The sequence below is a fragment of the Schistocerca gregaria genome, chromosome 5 (assembly GCF_023897955.1).
Source record: "Schistocerca gregaria isolate iqSchGreg1 chromosome 5, iqSchGreg1.2, whole genome shotgun sequence".
Lineage (NCBI taxonomy): Eukaryota > Metazoa > Arthropoda > Insecta > Orthoptera > Acrididae > Schistocerca > Schistocerca gregaria.
In genome coordinates, this window is record NC_064924.1 from 273550612 (window position 1) to 273576464 (window position 25853).

The following is a 25853-nucleotide window of genomic DNA, read 5'->3' on the forward strand; positions in this document are numbered from 1 at the left end:
CCAGTCAGGACATTACAATTATTCTTATAATGATACAGCTGGACACGTAGTAATTTCTTTTCACGCCAGTCATCTTTCCTAGTTATGGATTTATTTTCCTTACTGAGTAGCGGTATCTAATGAATGAGGCCATCGCTGTGATCACTATTGCACTTACAAAGCCATCCTCTGAACACTCAATAAACGTTTTACACTTATTTAACAGAAAATAGTATTGTATCTACTACAGAAGCGTCGGTCCCTTTACGTCTGTAGTTTAAGCTAATTACTAAAGAAGTGGTGAATATGGTATTAAATACTGATCCCGAAACGAACCTCGTGCCGTGTGTTCGCATTTTTCAACAGGTTTTGACGCCGCAACCAAATGGAATGACATAAATTTTGCGTTTAATCGGAGGACTTGCCATGTAAGGAAGTCTGTCAATTAATGTCACTTGAAAGCAACGTTTTAAGTCAGTTGTTACGTTATTTCTTTGTTGATCTATAAAAAATGTGATTGGCTGAGTGGCGTTTACTTGACGTACGGTTGAAACAGTTGTTATAGCAATACCCGCTTTGACACTTAGCTGAGCGTAACCCGTTTGCGATCTGGTGTAACATTGATTACACTTGTGAATGGTACCTTTCATGGGCATCGTAGAAAGCGTAACGCCTACAAGAATTTAGAGTGACAGGGCGACTTGCAAACAGAGTGAGTTGAAATCTGTGGGTAAAAATATTAGTTATATGCAGTCGAAATATGTGTCATTCGTTAGTAGTATTTACACAATTTAAACATTTCTGCACAAAAAAAGAAAAAAACAGCTTTATATCATGAAAAGGATTAGATTTAGTCGTGGTAAATAATTTCGCGTCCAGAAATTTGAACCACCTCACAAGCAATGCAAAACCAGACATTTATTATATGTTTTTAAATACCATCTTCCCTGCATCCCGATATTCTGTACGGCTGTAAGTAGTCGTCTTATGAATGTGGAAGCTTCGTTGTCTTTACGTTTCTTGCTTTTCCAACATTTTTCGTGTCACACATCCTGTTAAAAACCCGTAAAGGCAAAGTAATTTTTTTCTTTCTCTGTTTTCGATCGTTCCTTTTATTCTGTAAATATATGAAATCGTAATTGCTAAGTCTGTATGAAACCTTGCAAATATAATAATATACAACTTATACCACTGTCGCATTAATTTCACACTTTTATCATATCCAGTACTTTTAATAGTTATTGTGTTGTGCACCACTGAGATCTCCACCTCCCTCATAAAATAAATAATGTTACCTGTATAGCCTTTCAGTTTACTGATTCAATGTGCACCATATGTTGCTTGCATGTGATTTCCCACACCATGTATGACTGTATATTGATAAACATCAATGTAATCAAGTAAATAGTAATCTAGTAATACAAGGTAAACAGCAGCTATATATTAAAACTGAGAAGGCTGCAGCTATTTTCAGAGCAGTAGCTTTCTTACTAATTATTAGATTAAATTTTAATGATATAAATATGAATAATATTAATCAGTGTTTTGATAGTTTCTATGCTGTTTTGGCCCTATGTGAAATTGTGTTTTTACTTTTTTCACATCCCTGAGGATTATTCTTGATGAGACTAAAGAACATAATGAATGAATGATAGGTAATTCTCAGTTTTGTAAATGGTGCACAGGACTGAAGTGTAAATTGTCTGTTTAAGAAATGAATCCCAGTAAGTACTTAAGAATCAAGTTTGAGTATAGATGTAATTTTGTGATAATCACTCAATGTTTTGTGTATTTTGTCCAGGTTATATATTTTGTCTTTCCTGTAATTAGAGCCATAATCAAAATAGCACATTAGCATGCTGTGCCCCATGTTAGCCATGTTGTTGTGACTTTATAATATTGTTTTGCCACCACACACACTTGCAAGTGATCTTACCTGGACTGCTAGCTGTGTAAACAGCAATAGTGTTTTTCCCATATAAGAAAGCAAATACAAATGTGTCGTTGCCTTGGTTACTATGGTGTCATTGTTTTATGGTGTTTACATCTTTTCAGAATGAAGTATTTATTATTTATTCACCCACACAAAATGATTAATATTGTTTTGCATTATGTCTGTCAGCAATATATTAAAGGTTTTGTCCAGTATCACTTGTACAATTACAGCTGTATAATAAAACTGGACCAATAATAAAAAAAAAAAAAACAATCAACAGAATACAAAACTCCATTGTGAACTCTAGGTGGGGTACACAATCTATTTGGAAACTGTTTTTACTGCTAATATTGTGGATGTGAATTGCTGAGTTTGTCCTAAATTAATCACAAATACCATTAGGGAGTTAATGTTTTGGTACATATGTATGTCCAAAGTTCATGAAGAGGCTGTTCCATGCTGTTTGATCACCAACTTTTTAATATTCATATTGCTCGCTTCTGTAGAATAAATTCATTTTTTGTCTTAGCTGTATTGCACCAGGTGATTAAACATAGGACTGTCTGAGAGAAAGTATGCCAACAATCCTGTCCACAGATTGACATAAATGAAAGAATTTTCTATGTGTAAAGGAGATACAATTGAGCTACTTGACTAACTTATGCACATGCTGGTGCTCTCCAAGTTTTCATCCACCTGAATGCCTCAGAACTTCTCACATAGAGCCGCATCCTGTGTGTGCCCATTTATCTATATATCTGGTACCTTTTAGTCATTTTTATTTGTTCAGAACTGCATAATATGAGTTTTTGTAAAATTAAGGAACATTCTACTCAAGTCAACCAAGCTGTCTCATTCTTATTTGTTCACGATACATAGGTAAATAAGTATTTGAGCGAAAATTTAGCATTTTCTCTTTCTCTCTGAGATTTGATTTAACACTGCAATGGTGCATAATGCCACTTGATAACATCTTGAAAGAAATTACATTTTTTTGTTAATCACTCAATGTGTGTAAAATTTGGTGATTGTATAATGTAAATTATAAGTATTGTATACAAAATTTACCTAATACCCTTCAGAAACTCACTTGGTGTTCCATTTCTTAAAAACACATTTCATCATTATGCTGAAGGTAAAGGGATAATCCCCAAAACATTTTTTTCTGAAATCATTGTCAAATAATGGGCTATCTAATGGAAAAAATAGAATTAGTTTTTTTTGTGGTAGTATTTTTCATGCTGTAGTGGTAATATTATTCAATTTTCATTTGATCATCTGACAAAATTTGCTAGCATTCAGATATCTGTAAAATATTTTAATTATTGTTTTTTATGATTCCGCTATTAATATTCTTCTTAACAAAAAGCACTTTGTTGAAAATGAAGGAAGAATAGGCAGTGTTAAGAGTCTTGGACTATGTGTTTATGGCAAAGCTAAGATTTTAAGCAATTATACTTGGAAAACAAAGTGGCATACTTAACAGCAGCTACAAAAAATTATGTTGAAACAATAATAAAACTTCTGATTCGTTCAATTTCTTGCCCACATTGTGAAAAGTTAAAGTACTTTAAAATGGCAACATTTTTCTGAATCGAGTACATATACTCAGCTGAAAATTGATACTCTTCCAGTTAATGTTTTAGGAGGTTTGACAGTAGCATCATCACAAGAATTGGTGCCAAAAGGAATGACAACAATGATTCTGAAGGATGCATAAATTGAACTGTACACCATATTCAGTTGTATGTATTTCACTGATGATCCCAAAGAACCACAGACTGTAATATTTACAAGCTGTGTATCTAAATGGGATCAAATTTTCATATCTTACAAGGGATTTCAAATTGTTTCATAAATTAGATCTCCAGTTGTGTTGCACATCATTACCAATGCTACTTGCTTCCAACTTTTCTAATCTTAAGTCTAATGGCATAGGAGCAGACAATACCATGAAAATGATGAAAATATGAAATTTCTTTTTATTTCCGATTATTATGGTTTGAAGTATTCATTGTGTGAATATAAAAGTATTGTGAACCAGATCCTTATTTAGAGGTCTCAAATGTCGGTTTAAATGACAACTTCTGCAGCAAGACACACCTAATTGTTGGTCTGTGACTTCTCTTCTTTGAATTCATAAGCCTAGGGACATTTTCTCCCGTTCATTTGGCTTTCAGCTACTAGCTACACTGATTGTTGTCTTCCATTCAGTTGTTTACTATAGTAATAATGTAAGATGCGTGTTTTTTGTGTCTTGGTAAAATAAATCCCAGATTGACCTCCATAATTCTTAAGAAAAGTTTTGGAGAACTTGAAAGAAAGGAGCAGTGAATATAGTGAAAACAATAGTAGGTTTGTGTATGGCACACGTACTATTGGAAAGGGGTAATGGTAGGGAAAATCTTATCTGCTGTTATGAACTTAAGAACCTCCCCAACAATAATTCAGAAATATAATTATTTTCTGCATGCTACTTACAAATTACTGGCAGAGTAATCTGTGGCAGATGCAATGAAGGAAGTTGGGAATTTAAATGATAAGTGCATAGTATTGATGTAGTAAAGATTCTGTAAGTTCAATAAAACCTTAAACCCAAATTCCCCTAGCTTTTGTTTTTCGTAACCTAATGAACGTTTTGTGTGAAGCCATTTATCCCAGAGCAATGAGATTCTAACAATCGACTGTCTTTGTACATGTGCATGAAACAGCATTTTTTTTAGTTTTCTAGCTGTATTTTAAAGAAACCTATGGTTGTTTTTGTTTTAAAAATTTGCCCACTAAATGAGGCACTATTAAAATATTTTTCATGATTGTGATTTTAACATACAAGTTTCTTTAAAAAAAATGTCAGATTGTCAGCAAATATTGTGAATGTATGTTAAAAAAAAAATTCTGTGTTGTGTACATACTTTCTCAAGCAGATTTCAGTTAGCTCTCTCGGCAACACCATTTTACTGTGGACTGTATCCCAGTGTTATCTGGTGGATGATACCTTCAGAGACAGATTCCTTTCTGTTGTCACACCCCAAGATCTTGATACTTCTGCCTATCTGCTTTTGGACTATGGTTTGTAGTTTTTAGATGTGTGAGTGCCTTGGAGTTTTTCATAAAAAATAGACAGACTTGTACCATGAAAGATTATCAATAAATGTGAGAAAATAATAATGCCCACCAGTAGACAATGTCTCCTTTGGTCAGCACAAATCAGAATGTACTAAGTTCAAGGTGTTTTTAGAATATCTTTTGCTGGTTTTGAATGGAAAACATGATTATTTTCCCATGACGTACAACTCACAGTGAATTGTGACCACAATATCCTCATTCAGTTACTTTGAAACCTTTACCAACTTCAGCATTATTTTGTGATTTGTATTTCCTAACCTGCAGTGTCCTAGGAATCCACAACTCTTTGTGCAGTAACATGTTTTCGTTTCAACTTTATTCATGCAATAGATGTCGTTCTTAGTTGAGTTTTTGGCCCTTTACTAACTGAGAGCAAATTCATGACAGAGTTTGAGATGTGAATGATTTCAGATACTTATACTGTTTTATCACTAGTATAAGAAGTCAGATTAACATGTCCAGAAATCTGTGATATTAAGCCATCACCACCTACATTGAGCACTAAGCTGTTATATGAATGTGGTGTCTGTTCATTTGAATATGTCTGAACTAAGCTATTACATGGCTTGGCACTATGAAGCTTCCCTCCATTGTTTGAGGTGTGCATCAAAGCACAAGAATCTAAATATCACATCTCCATTTCAGTAGACTGTTCAGAATTTGCTGCAGGGAAGGCTTTCTTGTGTTCTGACTGTGTTATAGTTACATTACCAATCATTACGTTTTAGGGAGCTGTCTCCTTTATTCCCCTTACTAGAACAATATTTAGGAATGTTACTCGGTCTGTTGCGCGAGTAGCATTTAATGACGTGTGCTGTATGATCTTGTTTATTTAGATATAAGGTAAATTTTTCATTTCCATTTGCATCTTCATGTTTGACATCATTTAACAGTTTTAATATAATAGAACCTTTGGTGACAAGTATCAATGTTTTCAAGTTCTGTAGTTACAGGTTGATAATGGCCAGGCAGACCAGTTAGGAGCAAAGTTCCCATTCCACTCTTCACTCATTGCAGATTTAATTTTGTTTAGCTTAAACTTGGTTGTTATGATTCAGTCACAGTCGTCATCTACTGACTTGCATTTACCTAATTTGGTTGTGATTAATTTTCTAAGTAAGCCTACCCTGCACGTGAGCTGAGAATCTCTCTTCCAAGTGTTGACCAATTTTGTTGGATCTGGAGGAGAGTTTTCCGCAGTGACCCACAGTTTGTCGTGGACTAAATTCCATGTCGAATAATTTTCACATTCCAGTCAACTTTCCAACCGTTTGAAATCCAGAAGAGGCTGTAACTCTCACCTTTAAGTCTGAATGAAGTACACAGCCATTTGAATGTGCGAATGATGAGTTGGTTAAAATAAAAAACAATCAGCACACACATAACTTGTGAACCAACTCCAGATTTCCCCACATAACTTCGTATTTTAAGATTTATATTACTTTGTTTTTATACCTGGACCGATTCCCCTTTTGTTAAATGTTTATCGTGTAGTAAATATGAAGGCTTCATAATAGGTTAACATATTATTAAATGAAAAGCAGTACATGCACTAAATGACTGCACATGTATGAATGCACAACCACCTCAGATAACAATAAAAATAAGAAATAAATGAAAAACTGCCGATATTAATTTAAATATTCCAGCAGTGATGAGCCTAGAGATTATACTAGTAACTGGAGACTCTGTTAAAACTAAATTGTGGCAGAAAGTGAAAGATTACAAGTACTGCCATTCTATGAATACTGTCTCAGCTCTGCAAGTGACAACAGAAACTTTGTGCACAGTTTTTCCAAGGAACTGAGATGCTTATAATTGTAGTAAGTATGGTCACATTTCTAGAACTCAGTGAAACCGAGGAAGGTGGCTAGTCACTGGAGGGAAATTATAATTACAAGGTATTCTTCACTGAGGCAAATAAAGCCATAAATAATGATTGATATGTTGACACTGGTGTATCAGCACACTTGTCTAAACTCCTGTGTGAAATGAATTGAGGTAGATCAGTGTTACTTCACAGGTGGTGGCGTAAAAGATACCCATTGAAGGAATTGGTCTCTCACATATTGATGTACTGGCTGGCAGAAAAAAGAAAAATTAAAGTAACATATGTTCTTTAAATGTCACAGTGAAGTACCAGTTAACTTTTTTTTAAAAATAAGATAGTTAAAAGTGACCTTCCATCACCTTTGACACATGAGGCCATCACATTTATGACATGAAAAAGTAGTAATGCTTGGTATAGGCTTGTATGCATAGGATGAACCAGATCATTATTTAGTTAAAACCAAGTCTGGATGACTATTACATGACACAGACTTGTTGCGCAGTATGTTAGGACTTTGACAGAATGGAAGCTTTACAGAAAAGTATGCCCAATTGAATTAAATATGTAGTAATTACAGATTCTCCATGTATTATGTACATAGAAGGTAAACAGTTAAGGTAACACTTCCAATATTCTGAGTTGAGAGCAAAACATATACTTCGGTTGATACACCCTGACATATGCGGACTGTTGGAGACGAGATCTTTCGGAGATACTATTTTGTGTCAGCACCTCATATGAACGTGCAATCCATAAACAAAACCATGTTCATCGTGAGCAGAACACAGAAGCAATACCAGTAACAATGACAAGAAGATCTACATTCACAGCCAGGCTGGTTTCCAAATAACAGCTAGATGAGATTCGAAGGAGCTCTTGTGGCGTTTTGTATGATACTGAGCCACGATGGTTTGCTTAGCCTGTCACTGTGAGTGGCTGAGCCCACTTGACACAGTTTCCGTACCTCTTTTTTTGTGCGCTTCACTTGTGAGCTATAATGCAGCAGATTTGTTATTGATATCATCTGCTGGCATGGATATTAAATCCTTCTCCCCTCAAATCAACACAAAGGACCAAAAATATCCCATCAGTGCTTTTCCATTGGTGGCAAAGGGGTGGAGGGGGGTGGCAGAACTCTGCCAGCAGATCTAGCATCATTGGCTCATGGCCGACCCCACCAGGAGGCCCATGAAAGGACTGTGGGGACAAGGGCAGAGACGTAGGAGGTGCACCTGTGGCAATAGACTGCTCTGGTGCCACTGGGCTGAGGAAAGGTGGGGACTGAGGGAGTAATTCCATCTCCATAGGGACTTTGACAGAAAGGAAGCTTTACACAAAAGTATGACCAATCGAATTAAATATGTGCTAACTACAAATTCTCGATGTGTTATATACATGGAAGATAAACAGATCAGGTTACATTTCCAATATTCTGAGTTGAGAGATACCCTTATCCACACATTGGCTAGTGGGAGTGGAGGTCGTACAGAGGCATGGGAAGAGGTTGAGACAACCAGCTGATGGTTATTGTGGTGTCTGGTCCAGGACGGGGTGTGATGCTGGCCCCAAGCAGGATTGTGGCCACACTGACCCCACTGATGGGGGTGTATCCATACTTAGCAAGGAAGCTATGCAAGGCGTCCTAGGTTGATGACATCTACAAGGCCTTCTGCTTCTGGATCTTGAATGTGCACATCTCCTCAGCACCCTTGTTGGAGGTGACATGAAAGGGGTCCATGGTCAGATGTTTGATGCCATTGTGGTGACAGAATGCCTGGAATTGAATTGACATATATTGGGGCCCATTGTCCAATACCATTGTGTCAGGAAGTGAAGGATGTGAGGCCGGAATGATGGCCCAGCAGTCAGTTGTCCGTGACCAATGTTAAGACATGCTCATGGCATTGAACTGTTAGTGCAGCAAAAAATAATTTCAAAATACCTGGTTGACCTGGTGGGAAACATTTTGTGGCTAGACGGTCTGGATGGCTGACAAGTCTTTCTCAGGATTGGGTCACAGCATGATGCCGAGGCTACTTGGCTTGCCATCAGCAAGTATTCATCCAGGCACGTTTGTAAGTGTTGATTCAGGGTGAAAGAAATTGTTTCCTGGTAATCAGTTCCATGTTGGGGCCAAGAGGGAAAGGTGACAGGACATCTGTGTTACTGTGCTGGGCAGTGGGGCTCACGTCAATTTCCTAGTGCTACCCACCTAAAAGCAACATGCAATGCTGCAGGTGCTTTGCTTTGTTATCTGGGAGCTTATAACAATGCTCAAACAAGGAAACTGAGAGCTTTTGGTCAGTGAACAGATCGAATTTGATGCTGTACAAATACAGACGAGAGTTGTTGAACTCATAAGCCACTGCCAATGCCACCTTCTCTATTTGAGATTTGTTGAGCTGTGTGATATTTAATGTTTTGGAGGCAAAGGCAGTTGGGCACTCCAAACCATCTGCTAACCTGTGGTACAAAACTGCTGCAATGCAGTACTGGGATGCATGTGTCACCAGAGTCAACGACAAGTCCAGCATATATAGCATCAGACACAGTGTCACTGAGAGACTGTTAGTTAGTTTCAGAAATCATCTGAATGATTCTTTTATTGGAATGATGTGAAATGGGTCAGTTTACAGGATATGTATACATGATTAGTGTTAACATTAATAACACATAATTTTCTTCAGCCCTGCTCATGCAATTACACATAATAGCAAAGCGGTGATGAATGTTTTTTACTAGTGGCTGACCACACAGATTTGATGCTCTTCTTGTGCTGCTGATCGAGATGGTTTGTGATCTACACCACTTGGAGAATAAACTTGGCATAGTATGTGTTTTACCTAGGAATGATTGCAACTGGTTAAGGTTATTGAGGCCAATGTTTATGAACACGGTGATTTGCTCGCGCATAGGTACAATAGCTTTGTGACTAAGAATGTGTCCTAGGTATTTGAAGCCAGGGCCCAAAAAACTGCCCTTCTTTAACTGACAGCAAAAAGATTTAAAAAGGAATTCAGGATTCTTGTAATGATCTGTTTGGGTTGACATGGTAATGATAATATTGTCCAAATAATTAACACAATGCAGAATACCTTGAATCAGTTGTTCCAAATACTTTTGGAAAAAATTGAGAGGAATTATAACCCCAAATGGTAAGTGACTGTACCTGTATAAGATGAATGGCTTATTTAAAACTAACAATTGACTTGACATGTTGTCAAGTGGTAGCTGGAGATATGCATCCTTTGAATTTATCTTCAAATAATGGTGGTCCCCAGTTTGTTTAGTCAGTGACTCGTCCGGGTGAGGTAGTGAATAGAGATGTATGATGGACTGTAAATTAATAGATGATTTAAAATCACAACAAATATGTAATGAAATGTTTGGTTTTTAATGACCACCCTGTTAATCACCCACAGTTAAAACTGATGAAATAATGCCTTAGCCTTATAGCGAATTCTGTGCAAACAGCCTTGCAATCTGCTAACAGAAGTGAGTGAGCTCAGCAAAATTTAGGCACTGCAGATGGCTACTGAGTAATGTGCCCCATAAAGTTATGTCCACACCCAAGCATAGGTTTAAAAATTTCCTTAATATGAAGTACACAGGGTGCCAGATCAGAAAAAGCAACTGTGCCTGACAATAAATTGATTTGGTCCTCTACTAGTAGAAGAATATGTAACATTTCAGTTGGATCATATCATGAAATCCTGACACAGTATCTCAGAATGTACCATGTTGCTGCCAAGTTCATCCCATGAGTCAAGACCAGAAAGACCTTCTCCTCACACTCTCTGAAGAGCTTTTGGATCGAGCAAATGAGAACGAGATGTTCCTTAAGAGTGTCATAACTAGTGATGAGACATGGGTCTATGGTTATGATGATGTTGAGACCAAGGTTCATTGTTCACAGTGGACCAGGAAAGGTTCTCCAAAACCAAAAAAAGCTCGTCAGATCAAGTCAAATGTCAAAGCCATGCTAATAGTTTTCTTTGACTTTGAAGGATTTGTTCATTATGAATTCATGCCACAGGGACAAACCGTTCATCAATGATACCATCAGGATGTGTTGCGATGTCTGCGAGAAAATGTGAGAAGGAAACGGCACAAAGTGTGGCGAGGCAGGTTATGGCTCTTGCATCATGGTAACGCGTGGGCACATTCATCCTTGTTGGTGTGTGACTATTGCACAAGAAGTGAAATCACTGTGCTGCCTCATCCTCTATACCCTCCAGACCTGAGCCCTGAGGACTTCTTTTATTTCCAAAGTTGAAAACCCTGTTGAAAGGATGAAGATTTGCAACGATAGATGAGATAAAAGAAAATTCCCAAACGACACTTCGTGTGATCCAGCAAGAGATGTAACAAGACTGCTTCCAGAATTGGAAACGACAGTGGGAACAGTGTATCAATTGTGGAGGAGAGTATTTTGAAGGAGACCATGCACAATAAGCAAAAGGTAAGCATTAAAAAAATTTTGTGGACAAAATTCCGGAATTTTTCGAACAGACCTTGTTTGCTTCAAAGTATTGTACCACATTTATGATTTCACCTCTGGGCAGGAGCTCAACAAGCAGAATGTTCTGTTTGTCCCAGAACACGTTTTACATGATTTTTTTGTGTTGACAATATCGTTCTGAATTTTTGTTTTTTTGGGGGATCTTGAGTACCTCCATCCTATCGACTGTTGTTTTGAGTGTGGATTGACATGGTAAACTGAGGTTTCACCGCCACTCACAGATCTGTTTAATCTCCTTCATCACTGTATCAGGTAAGAAATGTCAAAGTACTGCCAGGTTACTTCATTTTGTGGACTTCTATTTTCGGAATGCAAGGGGAACATAATTTGCGAAAATATAAGTGATCTGTGACAGTCTCGTGCAAAACAGCTTTTGAAATTTATGGAAACTCATCCCAAAGCATTCTTGTTGTGAACCATCAGTTTTCACAAATTTTCTCATTCACTTACTTAATCAAATTGTCATTGAAAACAGAAGGGCATCCACTCCGTGCTTTGTCACGAACATTGATTTGTCTGCAATTGAATTTTGTCACCCACTTTCTCACCATTCCATCAGTCAATACATTTTCACCATAAATCTCTACAAGTTGATGATGAATGTCAGCTAGCTTGACATTCTTTGCGTTCAAAAACAGTATTATGGAATGTGCTTCACATTCGGCGGGGGTCAAAGATTGTCTTAAACATTTTGAACAATCGCTAATGCATGTAAACACAACACAATCTAGCTGTAATGGCATCAGTAGAAAGACAGTGAACCAGAGAGATGAGTAGAAATGTGTGGAATAGCGACATTACTGCTGCAGTGACAGTATACTTTCCAGACATGCCTCATACTAACGGCAGTTTGATTTCTAAGGTCAACATCATTGTTTATTCAGCTAAACATCATGTAGCAAGATGTAGGAACAGAAGTAGGTGGTCACGGCCTATGATCCTAAAGAGTTTGCCCATGTTCCCTCAGTCTATTACTTCCAGTTTTCTGTCACATGGTCAGAACACCAATGTCTCAAAAATCCGCAGCTATTGTGCACTAGTGTGGTATACAAGATACGTAAAGCTTTCCAGAATGACATCTGCAGCCATGTGTGTGCTGTTATGCAACTTCTTGGCAGATTGAAACTGTGTATCAGGCCAAGTCTGTAATCCAGAACCTTGCATTTTCACCACATAAGGTTCGAATTCTCATCTGATGCTCAGTTTTAATCTGCTAGGAAATTATGGTGCTGAATTTTGCCAGAACTATCATCGTAGTAAGTTCTGAGTGCTTATAAATCTAAGAGCCTGCAATTACTGCAAACTTAGTCCTTTCTCACAACAGTAACTATATTAAATACAAATTACTTTTTCCACAAATTAGTTTTAATTTCATAGTGTCGAAGCTATATAAAAAATTTTACATTTGTTCTTTATTTTAATGAATATGCACATACAACAGAATAACTTACAATTCATATGTGATTGTAAGAGTTACAATGAGCTACCAACAAATGTGATATTGATTGTGATCTTTTTTCTTGAAGTCCTACTTTGCATAGCACATGACAATTTTTTTATAATTTCAGATTGTACATCAGCCAGCATGAGCAGCGAGTCTGAAGAAGTTCAGCCGAGTAAAGATGTTGAGGAGAAACTTCAAATATTACACCTACCAACAGAGGCATGTAGTAACAATGTTCAGCCCTCTCTGTTTACAAAGTTTACAATGAGCTAATATTTTATTTATTTAGTTGTCCTTTTGCCATTTAACACAATGGTATAGGATATGTCACACACATTAAATGATGTAATTGTGTAATTGCAGGCATTGTTGCACAATGACAGTATGTTGCTGGGCACAATAATATCACCAGAGTTTGGTCACTAGCACACCAGCAAGGCTGTGCAGTGGTCGCCATCGGTAATAGAGGGAAAGTGAAAGTCAACATTTATGTAATGGGACTACATTAGAAACCTCAAAAAGACTGACAGCAATTGAACTGGCAAAGGGATTTATGAAATTAATTGAAAACCAAGATCAAGCCAAAGTTGTCACAAGCCAAAATCCACATTGCCAATTTTCAGGAAGAGAGAGATATCAATTCTGGCATTACTAATGTCTCTGCCTCATTATCAGAGACATTGTCATACTCACAGTACTAAATTACTCTCCCTTAGATTGATACATAGTGACTCATGAATTGCCTATGGGATGTCAGTGTCTGATGCAACTACATATGGTGAGGCCAGATGGACTGTAGGGTGTGAGGGACAGCTAGGGACCACATTTGGTGGGCTGGGATCAAAAGATGGTGTGGGCGGTAGACAGAGTTATTAGCATTAACTTCTGTTCTGTGAAGGCCTTTAATTGTTACTGTGGCTCCCAACAGTATCACAGATATAAAGGATGCCACACCGAGGGTGGAGGTGAGTTACTACAAGTCATCGTTGATGTCAGGTACATTTCCAAAATGCTTGAAAGTGGCTAAAGTCATCTCAGTCTTTAAGAAAAGTGGAAAAAAAAAACAACGCAGAAAATTACAGACCCATATTGGAGAGACTAGTTCACCAAAAACTAATAAATTTTCTTGATAGGAACCAGATACTATCTGATGCCCAGCATGGTTAAAAAAAAATAAATAAATAAAAAAAAAAAGTGTATGACAGCTGCCATGTACGAGTATTTACACTGCTCTAGACAAAAAACAAAAAGCAGTTGGGCTCTTCCTAGATCTGTCTAAGGCATTTAATGTCATAGACCACAAGATTCTTCCCAACAAATTGGAGTCATATGGCATCAGAGGCACCCCACTAAAATAGGAAACAAAAACTGTCAATAAAACATAACAACCAAGGACATATCGAAACATACTACTCTGACTATTGCAATATTACACAAGGTGTGCCCCAAGGCTCAATCCTTGGACCAGTGCTCTTCCTTTTGTACACAAATGACCTACCGTCAAACATCAATGCCAGCACCAGTACACTCTTAGCAGATGATACCAATATCCTCATAACAAGCAAAAATGAACATGAACTCCAAGAGGCCATAAATGGAAATACAGACAAACTTGGTGATTGGTTTAGAAAAACAAGCTCATAGTTAACACAAAGAAAACTACTTACCTAAACTTCCACCTAAGATCAAATAAAATTATACCTGATATGAAATTACCTGGTTCCCAAATATCCCCAAATACAGAAACAAGATTTCTAGGCCTATGGATTCAGGATAATCTAAAATGACAAACACACATTAATAAAACTAATGGTAAGGTAAACCAAGTGTGCTATGCCCTACGAATCCTTGCATACTGCACAAGCCCGGAAACTGCTCACACAGCCTACTATGCACAATTCCACAGTGTAATGCAGAATGGTATTATATTCTGGGGAGACTCTACACATAGCCCAAACATCCTCCTCACCCAAACGAGAGCTATAAGAATAATGAACAAGGCAAAGCTGACTCATAGCTGCAGACTTCTCTTCCAAAAGTTGCTCATCCTACCCCTTGGCAGCCTGTATATACTAGAAATATGCAAATTGGTAATAAGTAATATTACAAAATTTAATAAAAATGTAAATGCCCATGACCGTGGTACTAGACAGAAAATGGAACTCCGTGTTAAAGAAATGTGCTCCTCTGCCTTTAAAAACTCTCCCTTCAACAAAGGATTTAAAATATACAATACCCTGCCATCAGAAATAAAAAACATTAAGTCCCTGACTGTATTTAACAAAAAAATAATATAATTCCTACTTGTTTCTACAGTGCAAGTGAATTTCTGCTCCACATGGGTGGAAAGAAACATGAAACAAATTGCAGCAAAGAATTTTGTAACGAGTAAAACATTAATGCAAGTATGTGCAAAAATCTTGCATCTATATCATCTGCTACTGAGCAAATTAAGTGCAGAAAGAGTATCCAACAAGGTACTGTTGTGTATATGTGTTAGGGAATATAGCACTAAAATACAAATGTGTAACTGAGTATGTAATTTGTGCGTCCATAAATTTGTGTGTCCATAACTTCTCAGAAAATATGTATGTAAGCTCATGTTTGTGTAAACTTTTGGCATATTACTTCATGTCAGCAAATTATCACAACATCCAACATCAAATGTATGTTTGTGCATCACCATGTGCATGTCATGTACAGTATTGATTCAGAGGACAATAAATAAATAGACACAAGCGAGCTGGCCATTAGTATGTTTGCGACTCTGACTGATCTGACTGGGAAGACATGTAGTTTCAGTTGTCAAGGCCAAAACTAATTACTGTGATATTCTATGGCCACAACTTAAAAATCCTGGTGATCTCTGTGGCCAGTGACAGTGCCCTGTGATGTCTCTCGATTCCGGTGGAAGGCATGTACTTAGATATGAAATTCTGCAGAATAATATGGGAGAGTATAAGGGGGGCTCAGAGCTCACTGTGTTGGGCACTGTCACACAAAAAAAAAGAAAAAAAGAAAGGTCGAGGTAGTTTTTCTCGGTTGAGCACAGCAGCTTTTCAGTGCGAGATGGCTGAGCTGTGGCTTTCATTCGTGGAATTGTCAAGGTCGCAATTGTCTGAATCTGACACTGTGAGGGAAGCAATGGTTAGCACAGAGTTTAGCCAGCATTGTACACGTTTGCACATGTGGTGAGTAGACTGTAAAACTGACAGCAGAGTACAAACATACACTCAAAATTCAAGCTTTCGCAACCAACGGTTGCTTCATCAGGAAAGAGGGAAGGAGAGGGAAAGACGAAAGGATGTGGGTTTTAAGGGAGAGGGTAAGGAGTCATTCCAATCCCGGGAGCAGAAAGACTTACCTTAGGGGGAAAAAGGACAGGTATACACTCGCGCACACACACACACACACACACACACACACACACACACACACACACACATATCCATCCGCACATACAAGGGCAGGAGCCAGAGGGTAGGGAAGGTGGTTTGGGCATTTTTTAGGGATGAACTAAGAGGTTACGAAGGTTAGGTGGACGGCGGAAAGACACTCTTGGTGGAGTGGGGAGGATTTCATGAGGGATGGATCTCATTTCAGGGCAGGATTTGAGGAAGTCGTATCCCTGCTGGAGAGCCACATTCAGAGTCTGATCCAGTCCCGGTAAGTATCCTGTCATAAGTGGGGCACTTTTGGGGTTCTTCTGTGGGAAGTTCTGGGTTTGAGGGGATCAGGAAGTGGCTCTGGTTATTTGCTTCTGTACCAGGTCGGGAGGGTAGTTGCGGGATGCGAAAGCTGTTTCGGGGTGGTGGTGTAATGGTTCAGGGATTCCGGACTGGAGCAGATTCGTTTGCCACGAAGACCTAGGCTGTAGGGAAGGGACCGTTTGATATGGAATGGGTCGCAGCTGTTATAATGGAAGTATTGTTGCTTGTAGATGGGTTTGATGTGGACAGACGCGTGAAGCTGGCCATTGGGCAGATGGAGGTCAACGTCAAGGAAAGTGGCATGGGATTTGGAGTAGGACCAGGTGAATCTGAGGGAACCAAAGGAGTTGAGGTTGGAGAGGAAATTCTGGAGTTCTTCTTCACTGCGAGTCCAGATCATGAAGATGTCATCAATAAATCTGTACCAAACTTTGGGTTGGCAGGCCTGGGTAACCAAGAAGGCTTCCTCCAAGCGACCCATAAATAGGTTGGTGTACGAGGGGGCCATCCTGGTACCCATGGCTGTTACCTTTAACTGTTGGTATGTCTGGCCTTCGAAAGTGAAGAAGTTGTGGGCCAGGATGAAGCTGGCTAAGATAATGAGGAAAGAGGTTTTAGGTCAGGTGGCAGGTGATCGATGTGACAGGAAACTGTCCGTTCGCATGAATGGACACAGGCAGACAGTGTTTGTTGGTAATGAGGATCACCCTGTGGCTAAACATGCCTTGGTGCACGGCCAGCACATCTTGGCACAGTGTTACACCGTCTGGGTTATCTGGATACTTCCCACTAACACCAACCTGTCAGAACTCCGGAGATGGGAACTTGCTCTTCAGTATATCCTCTCTTCTCGTTACCCGCCAGGCCTCAACCTCTGCTAGTTTCAATTTGCCGCCACTCATACCTCACCTGTCATTCAACAGCATCTGCCTCTGTACTTCCAGCCCAAACTCTTTGCCTTCACAAATGTCTGCTTGTGTCTGTGTTTGTGTGGATGGATATGTGCGTGTGTGCGAGTGTATGCCTGTCCTTTTTTCCCCCTAAGGTAAGTCTTTCCGCTCCCGGGATAAGAATGACTCCTTACCCTCTCCCTTAAAACCCACACCCTTTCGTCTTTCCCTCTCCTTCCCTCTTTCCTGATGAAGCAACCGTTGGTTGTGAAAGCTTGAATTTTGTGTGTATGTTTGTGTTTGTTTGTGTGTCTATCAACCTGCCAGCACTTTCGTTTGGTAAGTCACATCATCTTTGTTTTTAGATATATTTTTCCCACGTGGAATGTTTCCCTCTATTATATTTATGACAGCAGAGTACGATACACCAACTTTGAGAGCTTAGCAAAATGATTCTTCTGGTACATGGACTGACTGTGCAGATGATGTATTTAATTAGTTATTGAGCCAAGAGGTGATTTGAAATGAATTATCATATTAACCTTAATAACAATTACATTAAATAAGCCGCAGTGAAGATCAATCTATTATGTGAAAGCACCTGTTGAGATGCTGTGAATGAACTACTTACATGTTTATTTGTGTACATAACTATCCAGTGAGAGGCATATAACATTCTGCTGGGAATGTGAGTAAATATAATAGTTTAAAACTGACAAATAGTAATGTTCACTTTGAAATGTCATTGAGTAGTGTCACCAAAAATGAATAACAAAATTTATACTGAAACTAATTAGAATGAATATGTCAATGAAGTTCTTGGGTGTTGTAAACTCAGTGATGGAATTTAACACTCTACTTATAAATCTTCGTATCTGCTTGGCTGTTGTTGTCCGTTACATGTTGTGTAAGAAATTATAGCAATCTTGCCACAATGTGGAAATGATCAGTGAAAGTGCAGGAGTTGCAATGAATTCATTTATCACTGCACAGATGGTGTGCAACGATGAACAAATGGCATTACATACTGACTACATCTTGAATCTTAGAAAACTGGCTACAATTTGCATAATGACAATGATGTTGTATGTCTGTTTATACTTTTAGTAACAATCAGTAGTATTGTTTAATACGCAAATTCACAAAATTACAACAGGAAATCAATACATAGAAATAAATTGTGGAGAGCATAATTTAGGTACATTATTTCCTGATGAGTACCTTATGTGTAAGTAGTTTGTGAAATAAAAAATTTTGATAGATAGTATATGGAAGTTATTAAAAAGCAAATTGCATTTGATTAATTTATAAGCAAAATATAAGTTCTGCTGTTTTCCTGACATAAATTGGAGTTACAAATTAAGTATCCTTTAATTTAATTTTAGCAACATAGTTCAAAATGATTGTTGGCACTGAAAATCAGTATGTGTTTACATTTGTAAAAAGAACTGCATATTTTACCTTTAATTACAAACAATGTTGCAAATATTTAACATTGTTGGTCTGTTATACTGCAGACTTTAATGAAATAATGCATACAATGTGAACAGAATGTGAGGCAAATATAAATTGTTGTGAGCATTGTTAGTCATTAAAGAATTTAGCTAATTAGCAGCTCCAATGTCAACAAAAATATTCCTACAAGTTACAGATCTAAATATTAAGTATACTTGAATCTGATGTGGTCATAAGGTTTCTAATTAGCTTCTGACCAGAACTTCCATATTAACTGCTATGTAACTCACCTAGTAATTAGTATCAAATTGCAATATTTGAATATTTGACAATATTTTATATGCGTATATGAGGCTCAAATGGCTCTTTGGAGCATGTTCTGTAACAGACAGTTGAATCAAATGTTCTATTAAAGTCAGCACAATTAATCACACAAGGCAGCTACACAAAGAGCATTGCAGTGTGTGTTGGATAACTTAAGCACACATCATAAACAACATTTAAATCATTATTTTCTATGTTTGGTTGTATTCACATCAGTAGTCTCACGAACTTAGAATAATTGTACCGTGGGTCGGTTGAACTTGTGTTCCTGCAAGTAAATCCAGTCTGGAATTAAAATAATTTCATAATGAGTCGGACGCAAACTCTGACTCTTCAGGGTGAACATTCCTCATCTGTTGACATTTAGAATAATTTTGTCAAGTGTCAGTTTGGACTTGGGTTTATCACAAATAGTGATAGTCTGGACTTAGAAAATTATGTTGTAGTGAATAATAAAAAAGAAAAGGAAAAAAGAAGAAAATAAAATAAAAGGTTGAAAATGGTGGGAAGGAATGGTGAATAAAAAGGGGTTTTAAAATCGTAAATGACCGTGAAAAAAGGAAAGAATGAAATTCAAATCAGACTTCGTATTACAGAAAAGTTATCGGACTTCATGATTAGGAAAAGCTATTGTTGGGATGGTCCTTGTGGCGTTTTTGAGCAAAAGTTAAAACAATTTCCACTACAAAAATTATTGAAAAAAATACAGAAAATAACAAATGTAACTAACAGGGGGAAATGGCATAGATAAGAGTTCATCCTTTACCAGGTTAACATGTCTTCTTTCGTGCGGCGTCCATGTCTTCAAAATCTCCTACTTCGTTTCTACGTGAAAAGTCTGCAATCGTCCAGGAATCACTAATTTATACAAATTAAAATCATCTTGATACTGAATGCAATTTAATTTACTTTGCTACTTCCATCCTCCGAATTTCATAACAACTTCCACAATATGTCTACACATTAAAATCCAATCAAGACCAGCTAATAAGTTTTTTATGTTTGCATTAAGCTTCTGCTCTCGAGAGACAATTAAAAAAGGATAGAAAAACAAAAAAGAATTACAATTTTAGTATTTTCTCTGCCGTCGAGCGCTCATACCGCTGCGACGGTATAATTTTTATCTGAGGGAACGAGTGTAGCGTAGCGAAATTCAAAGTCCCGCTACAAAGTGACTGTGAAGACTTGCACATGGAATAGTTTCTGCAGTGTCACACATTTTATATAAATTTATAGTGATTTCCAATTCACTAATCCACTATTTAATCCATGGAAGTATTAAATAAACAGTGAATATTTGAACTTTATTTTCATTGTTGGGGAACATTACTTACATGCCACACCTGTTATACAGCCGAACAGACATATTTTTCTTAGTGTATGTTTCAGGATTAATTAACTTAAATTTTGTTAAGAAAGTGGACAGTGTAACTTCAGACCATGTGGCGCAGAGGTGAACTGAATGCATGGATTCACTGGATGAATATAGTTATTATTACAGTACCGTCACATCGTAGAAGGTCAGAAAATGTATGGGTGTCTGTCCATCCAGAATTTTGGTCAGACTGCATTCATTAATGGGGACTGGGTGGCACATAGCGAAGAAATTGATGAATGCTTCCTTCGATGACTTCGATGGCATACATAGATTTGCACTTTAAATATCGTTACCATCCACTCTACCTTGAATTCATTGTTGGGCAAAAGATGGAGGTGGTAAGTCATTCTATGCAGAATAACTTTAATATGGAGGTCAGAAATAGAGGTCCATTACCAGACACAGTGTTGTGTGGTGTGCGCTAATTCATGAAGACAATGGCAGGGGCACAGATCGAGGCTACAAACAGGAAACTGGAGAACACCTCTCCTAACCATATACCTCCCTGGAATTTGTTAGCAAAATAAATCTTTGTCTGCTCCTGAGGAACTCAGCTTTTGACCAGGGAGCCATTTGGTTTTGGAAGCTGGCATGACAGACCCAGACAGTGCAGAATTTATTATGGGCCAGTAAACACAGAATTGTGTTAGTGTCTGCATTACTGTCATTTCCCACTGTGATATGTGGAGCAACTAGGGGACCTGGGAGCAGAGTGAGGTTTGGATTACACCCCAAAGGTCTTTCTCATTGGCTTATAACACCATTTGTGACATAAAGACAGTGGACAAGTAAAGGAATGTCCCCATGAGAGAGTGTGATGTTGGATGAAAATATTTCAGAACCTAATCTTACAGCAAAACAAAACAAAAAATTCTTATACACTTCACAGGCCTGTGCAATATGCAACTGATGTATAAATAAGAGTTAGACACGTGAAGGTGGCATCATACTGCCAAATATTGTCATGCCACTATATAGCACTCTAAAAATGTGAATAAAGCTGAAAAAGTGTTATTTTATAAATTTTGATACATGGACAATTTTAAGCTGAATATACTATTTGAGACATTGGTTTTGTTCATTTCCTTGTTTCCAATGTGCAGGTCTCACTCATTTTCAAATGTTTCCTCACGCCCAGGACTGGACAAGTGTAAGGCTGCTGTGGGAAGTGGTCATCGAGGAGTGTACAAAATCACTGAATAAATCCCGTTGGTTACTTTTCAGAAACTGGTTGGTGTGCCAGGTTTATTCATAAAATCTGTCATTAACAGGTACAAAATGTGGCACCAGGGAAGCCATCAACAGACTGAGGGGCATGTTGCCTGAGAGAGGGATGGGAAGGCACGTCTGAATTGGTAAGATTGCCCTGAAAAATGAGGCTGAGGTCTGTTCTAGCTCACTCACACCAGACCGTCCTGAACCCCCATGTGTCTGTTTACATCCCTCTTTTTGGTTACTTGAGAGAACGAAGAATGGTGTAGTCGTGAACAGGGCATGGGTTGGCAGTGGCATCTGGCAGTATTCAGTACTGTACCAATCCAAGTCTGGTCATGACTTCAGTGAAATGCAATTACACCACAAAGAGAACAAAAATTGAAAAAGTAAAAACTGTTTGAAAAATAAAGTTTCTCCTATTCATTATGTTGGCTCTCCACGCCCACTCTTTCTGTGAATTCTATAGATTATTTCAAAATCTCAATCACTTTTCTATAAATTTTTCGTAATATTCCTTGTGTACAAGATTTTCCTGCTCCTTCCTGGCTGTCTTGAAAATAGTTTTGTAATTTTATTTTGTATATTATTATCAATATTGATCCTGTACTTTTCATGTCAGAATAGCAGTTATTACATGTGGTGAGTGCAGTTTCTTTACAACATATAACGTTCAAGAAACATATTTTTATTTATTTTATTGTTTGTGGGAGAACAGAATGAAAGCTAGTAATGCTGACATGAATTGTGAAATGCTACCATTCAGAACAAAATACTGTTTTTTACTGTTTTAATTTTGCAGAAGAAAACACTACCTTGGGCTTAATTCTTAGGTGATTTGTGTGGAAGATGAAAGAACTACCTTTGTAGTTATTTATTTTAAAGAGTGGTAGTGCACATTTTTCTATTTAATAAAATGGTATTCTTTCAAAAGTCAGAATTGCCAAAAAACTTTGTGGATGCCAACTTTTCATTGTTCATATCTCTCGTATCCTACTGTCCTGCTCCACCCACTGACTTTCCTCATTGAGTTTTGATTGACCTCTTCTTCTATTGTACTTTCCTCTCTTTTCAGATGAAGTCTTCTGTTAGACTGAAAGCTAATATTTTTTGTGACAATGTGTGCGTGTCTGTATTGTTATCTGTCTATTTCCCCCATGTATGTTTGATTTAAAAAAAGTGTAATTAATGACTAATTGAGACAAAGGTAGCAAACTTTCCTTTTTTAGTGTGTGCTTTTGATAAGAGGTTTTTTTTTTATGAGGGTAGGTAAATCACATTAATATTTGGGTGGATATCAATGCTATCTTAATAAGTGGCAAGGGGAGGATATCATTTGAGGCCAGTTCCTGAAACTTTGTAAGTAGGCTTTCTCCGGATCGTTTATGATTATCTTAAAGAGTCTGCCAGTTCAGTTTCTTCAGCATCTCTGTGAATGTCTCCCATGGATCAAACTAACCTGCACTATTTGTGCTGTCCTTCTCTGTATATGTTTGTAGTTAGTCCTGTTTGGTAAGGCCACCACACACTTGAGAAATATAATTAATTAGTCCCTCGCTGATCTGTAAGCAGTCCCCATTTGTAGACTGATTGCATTTCCTCAGTATTCGACCAATAAACCGAAATCTACTACCTGCTTTATCCTCAACTGAACCTATGTGATCATTCCGTTTCATATTCCTACAAAGTGTTACACCCAGTTATTTCATTTAAGACTCACTGATACTATAGCCATCGGACACTGTGTTTTTTGTTTCTTTTTGTGAAGTGCACAATTTTAAGCATTTAAAGCAAGCTCCCAATCTTCACACCACTTTGAAATCTTATCTAGTGGACAACTAAACCAAGGAGCATTCACAATAAATTCAGCTGGATTATGTTGTGATCAATGGTCAGAAATTTGCAGAGCAAATCCCAAATGTATACCAGTTGTAACTGAAATAGCTTCTGTGGAGTTATTCATCAAATGATTGTCTAAGGTAATTTAGGGAGTTAGTTAAAATATAACATTAGAGTCTGATTGAATATGTGTATAGCTTCTTTCAGACAGTATATATAGTTTGGAATCAGTTGACATTTCCAAGTTTTGAAGTGTAACAAACATTCAATCAGAAATTTGAAAATGGAATAAGAAACATCCACAAGCTTGTTGCAGGCCAGCTGACAGTCCTTCAGAATAGGCCTCAGCACTCAGACATCAAGTTGATAAGAAGTCTGCAAAAATCTACAGCGTCACCCCCATGACACTAACTTTTTAAAACAGCTCAAAAATAACTATCTTGAGATCAACAGGTAATATGCTAAAATCATGTCTCAGTCATTACTTCCCAAGATATGAAGACATCTCTCTGAATACGGCATATACATCAAGGAGGAGTTCCTCAAAGGTCCATTCTTGAGCCGTTGCTATTTCTGGTGTATATTAACTGTGTAGTGTCATCTGTAAGGGAAAACGTAAATGTTGTAATGTTTGTTGGTGATACAAATATTATAGTTGGTAGTGTGTCTAGAAGTGACTTAGAATCAGAGTTATGGTGTGTTTCATTGTCAAGTCTCTCGATAAACTTAAATAGAACTAATTTCATTCATTTTCATCAAACTGTAAGAATCCAGAGAAAACTAATATTACGTGTAATGGCCACCCAATAAAAATATTAAGATTTTACATAGATAGTAAGCTGAATTGGGAACATCACATTCTCCAGACAGTAAAAAGATTATTGTCAGTAAAATTTGCCTTCCAAATTATATCCCTGCTAGGAAACGTCACTGACTCAAATCCTGTCTCCGGCCATCCTGATTTAGGTTTTCCGTGATTTCCCTAAATCGTTTCAGGCAAATGCCGGGATGGTTCCTTTAAAAGGGCACGGCCGATTTCCTTCCCAATCCTTCCCTAACCCGAGCTTGTGCTCCATCTCTAATGACCTCGTTGTCGACGGGACGTTAAACACTAACCACCACCACCACCACCACTGACTCAAAATCAGCATACTCTGGTTATTTCCACTCGTTAATTTGCTTTAGTATAATCTTGTGGTGCTACTTATCAGTTTTGGAGAAAATAATTCCAGTCTCTAATTTGTTATGGAGTAAGCTTTTGGTGCAGCTTGCCAGTTTTAGAGAAAACCTTCATATCACAAGAAAAGGCAGTGAGAATCATGTGGTGTTCATCCAAGAATGTCATCCCATAGCGTTTTCAAATAACATGCAAATTTAACCACAATCTCGCAGGAAATATATTCCTCGATTTCCAGGAAGTATGATAACACCTCCAGTCACAAATATTTGTTTTTTATTTAATCACATGATGCATCATCTGGTATAAATTATTGTGATGTACATTGTTTACTTTTGCTCCTGAGCAGGGTGATGGGAAATGTATTTCCCTCTCAGTTTTCAGGCATGCAGTAGACCACCAGGTTCGACTAGTATACTGGTCAGGCTTCAGTGCTATCTGGAGTTACAGCAGCTGCACCAGTAGATGACAGTGTCGTCACTTTCACAGCAGCGGAGGAATTTTGCGCGAAATATTTATAAATTATACACAAGAACCTTCCTGTGAACCACTTTATCTATTAGTCAAAACCAGATCAAAACCCTTACAAAAGTTCCTGAGGTGAGCCTGCACATACAAACAGGAGTGAGCAGGGAACTTCAGTTTATACATAGAGGAGGACATCTGTGGAAACCATTTTTCTCCATATATGCATGTAGTCTAGGTATAATACGATCTTTCTCCAGGCCACTATTTACAGCTGTACTCTGTGAAGAGGTACATAGTTCATGAGCTACTGTAAGATTATGACACTTTATGGAGAAATGTCATACAAGTTCAGCATATATATTTTGAAGAGCAGGAGAGAGAGAACTGATCCCTGAGATAGTCTTTTGGAGCTCTATCAAAGTTGCTACCAGTGATCTATGTGAATGTAAGTTTACTCATGAAACCACTTCTTCTACTGCATATTGGCAGCCACTGTTGTGAAAATGACATTGACATAAGTATTGTTTACGCCTATAAACAAGCAGTGACATGTAACTGGATA

At 37.7% G+C, this 25853-nt stretch overlaps 1 protein-coding gene across 3 annotated transcripts in view; it reads left to right on the forward strand.

Moving 5' to 3' along the window:
- LOC126271947 (F-box/WD repeat-containing protein 9-like) overlaps window positions 1–25853 on the forward strand; it is a 137478-nt gene that overhangs the window by 12505 nt on the left and 99120 nt on the right. For 2 of the 3 annotated variants that reach the window (XM_049974376.1, XM_049974377.1), the window contains exon 2: window positions 12963–13057. In XM_049974376.1, coding sequence (XP_049830333.1) covers window positions 12963–13057 — 95 coding nt within the window. Of the gene's footprint in view, window positions 1–9; window positions 408–12962; window positions 13058–25853 lie in introns of those variants that run through there. The other variant, XM_049974378.1, reaches the window with a different exon arrangement.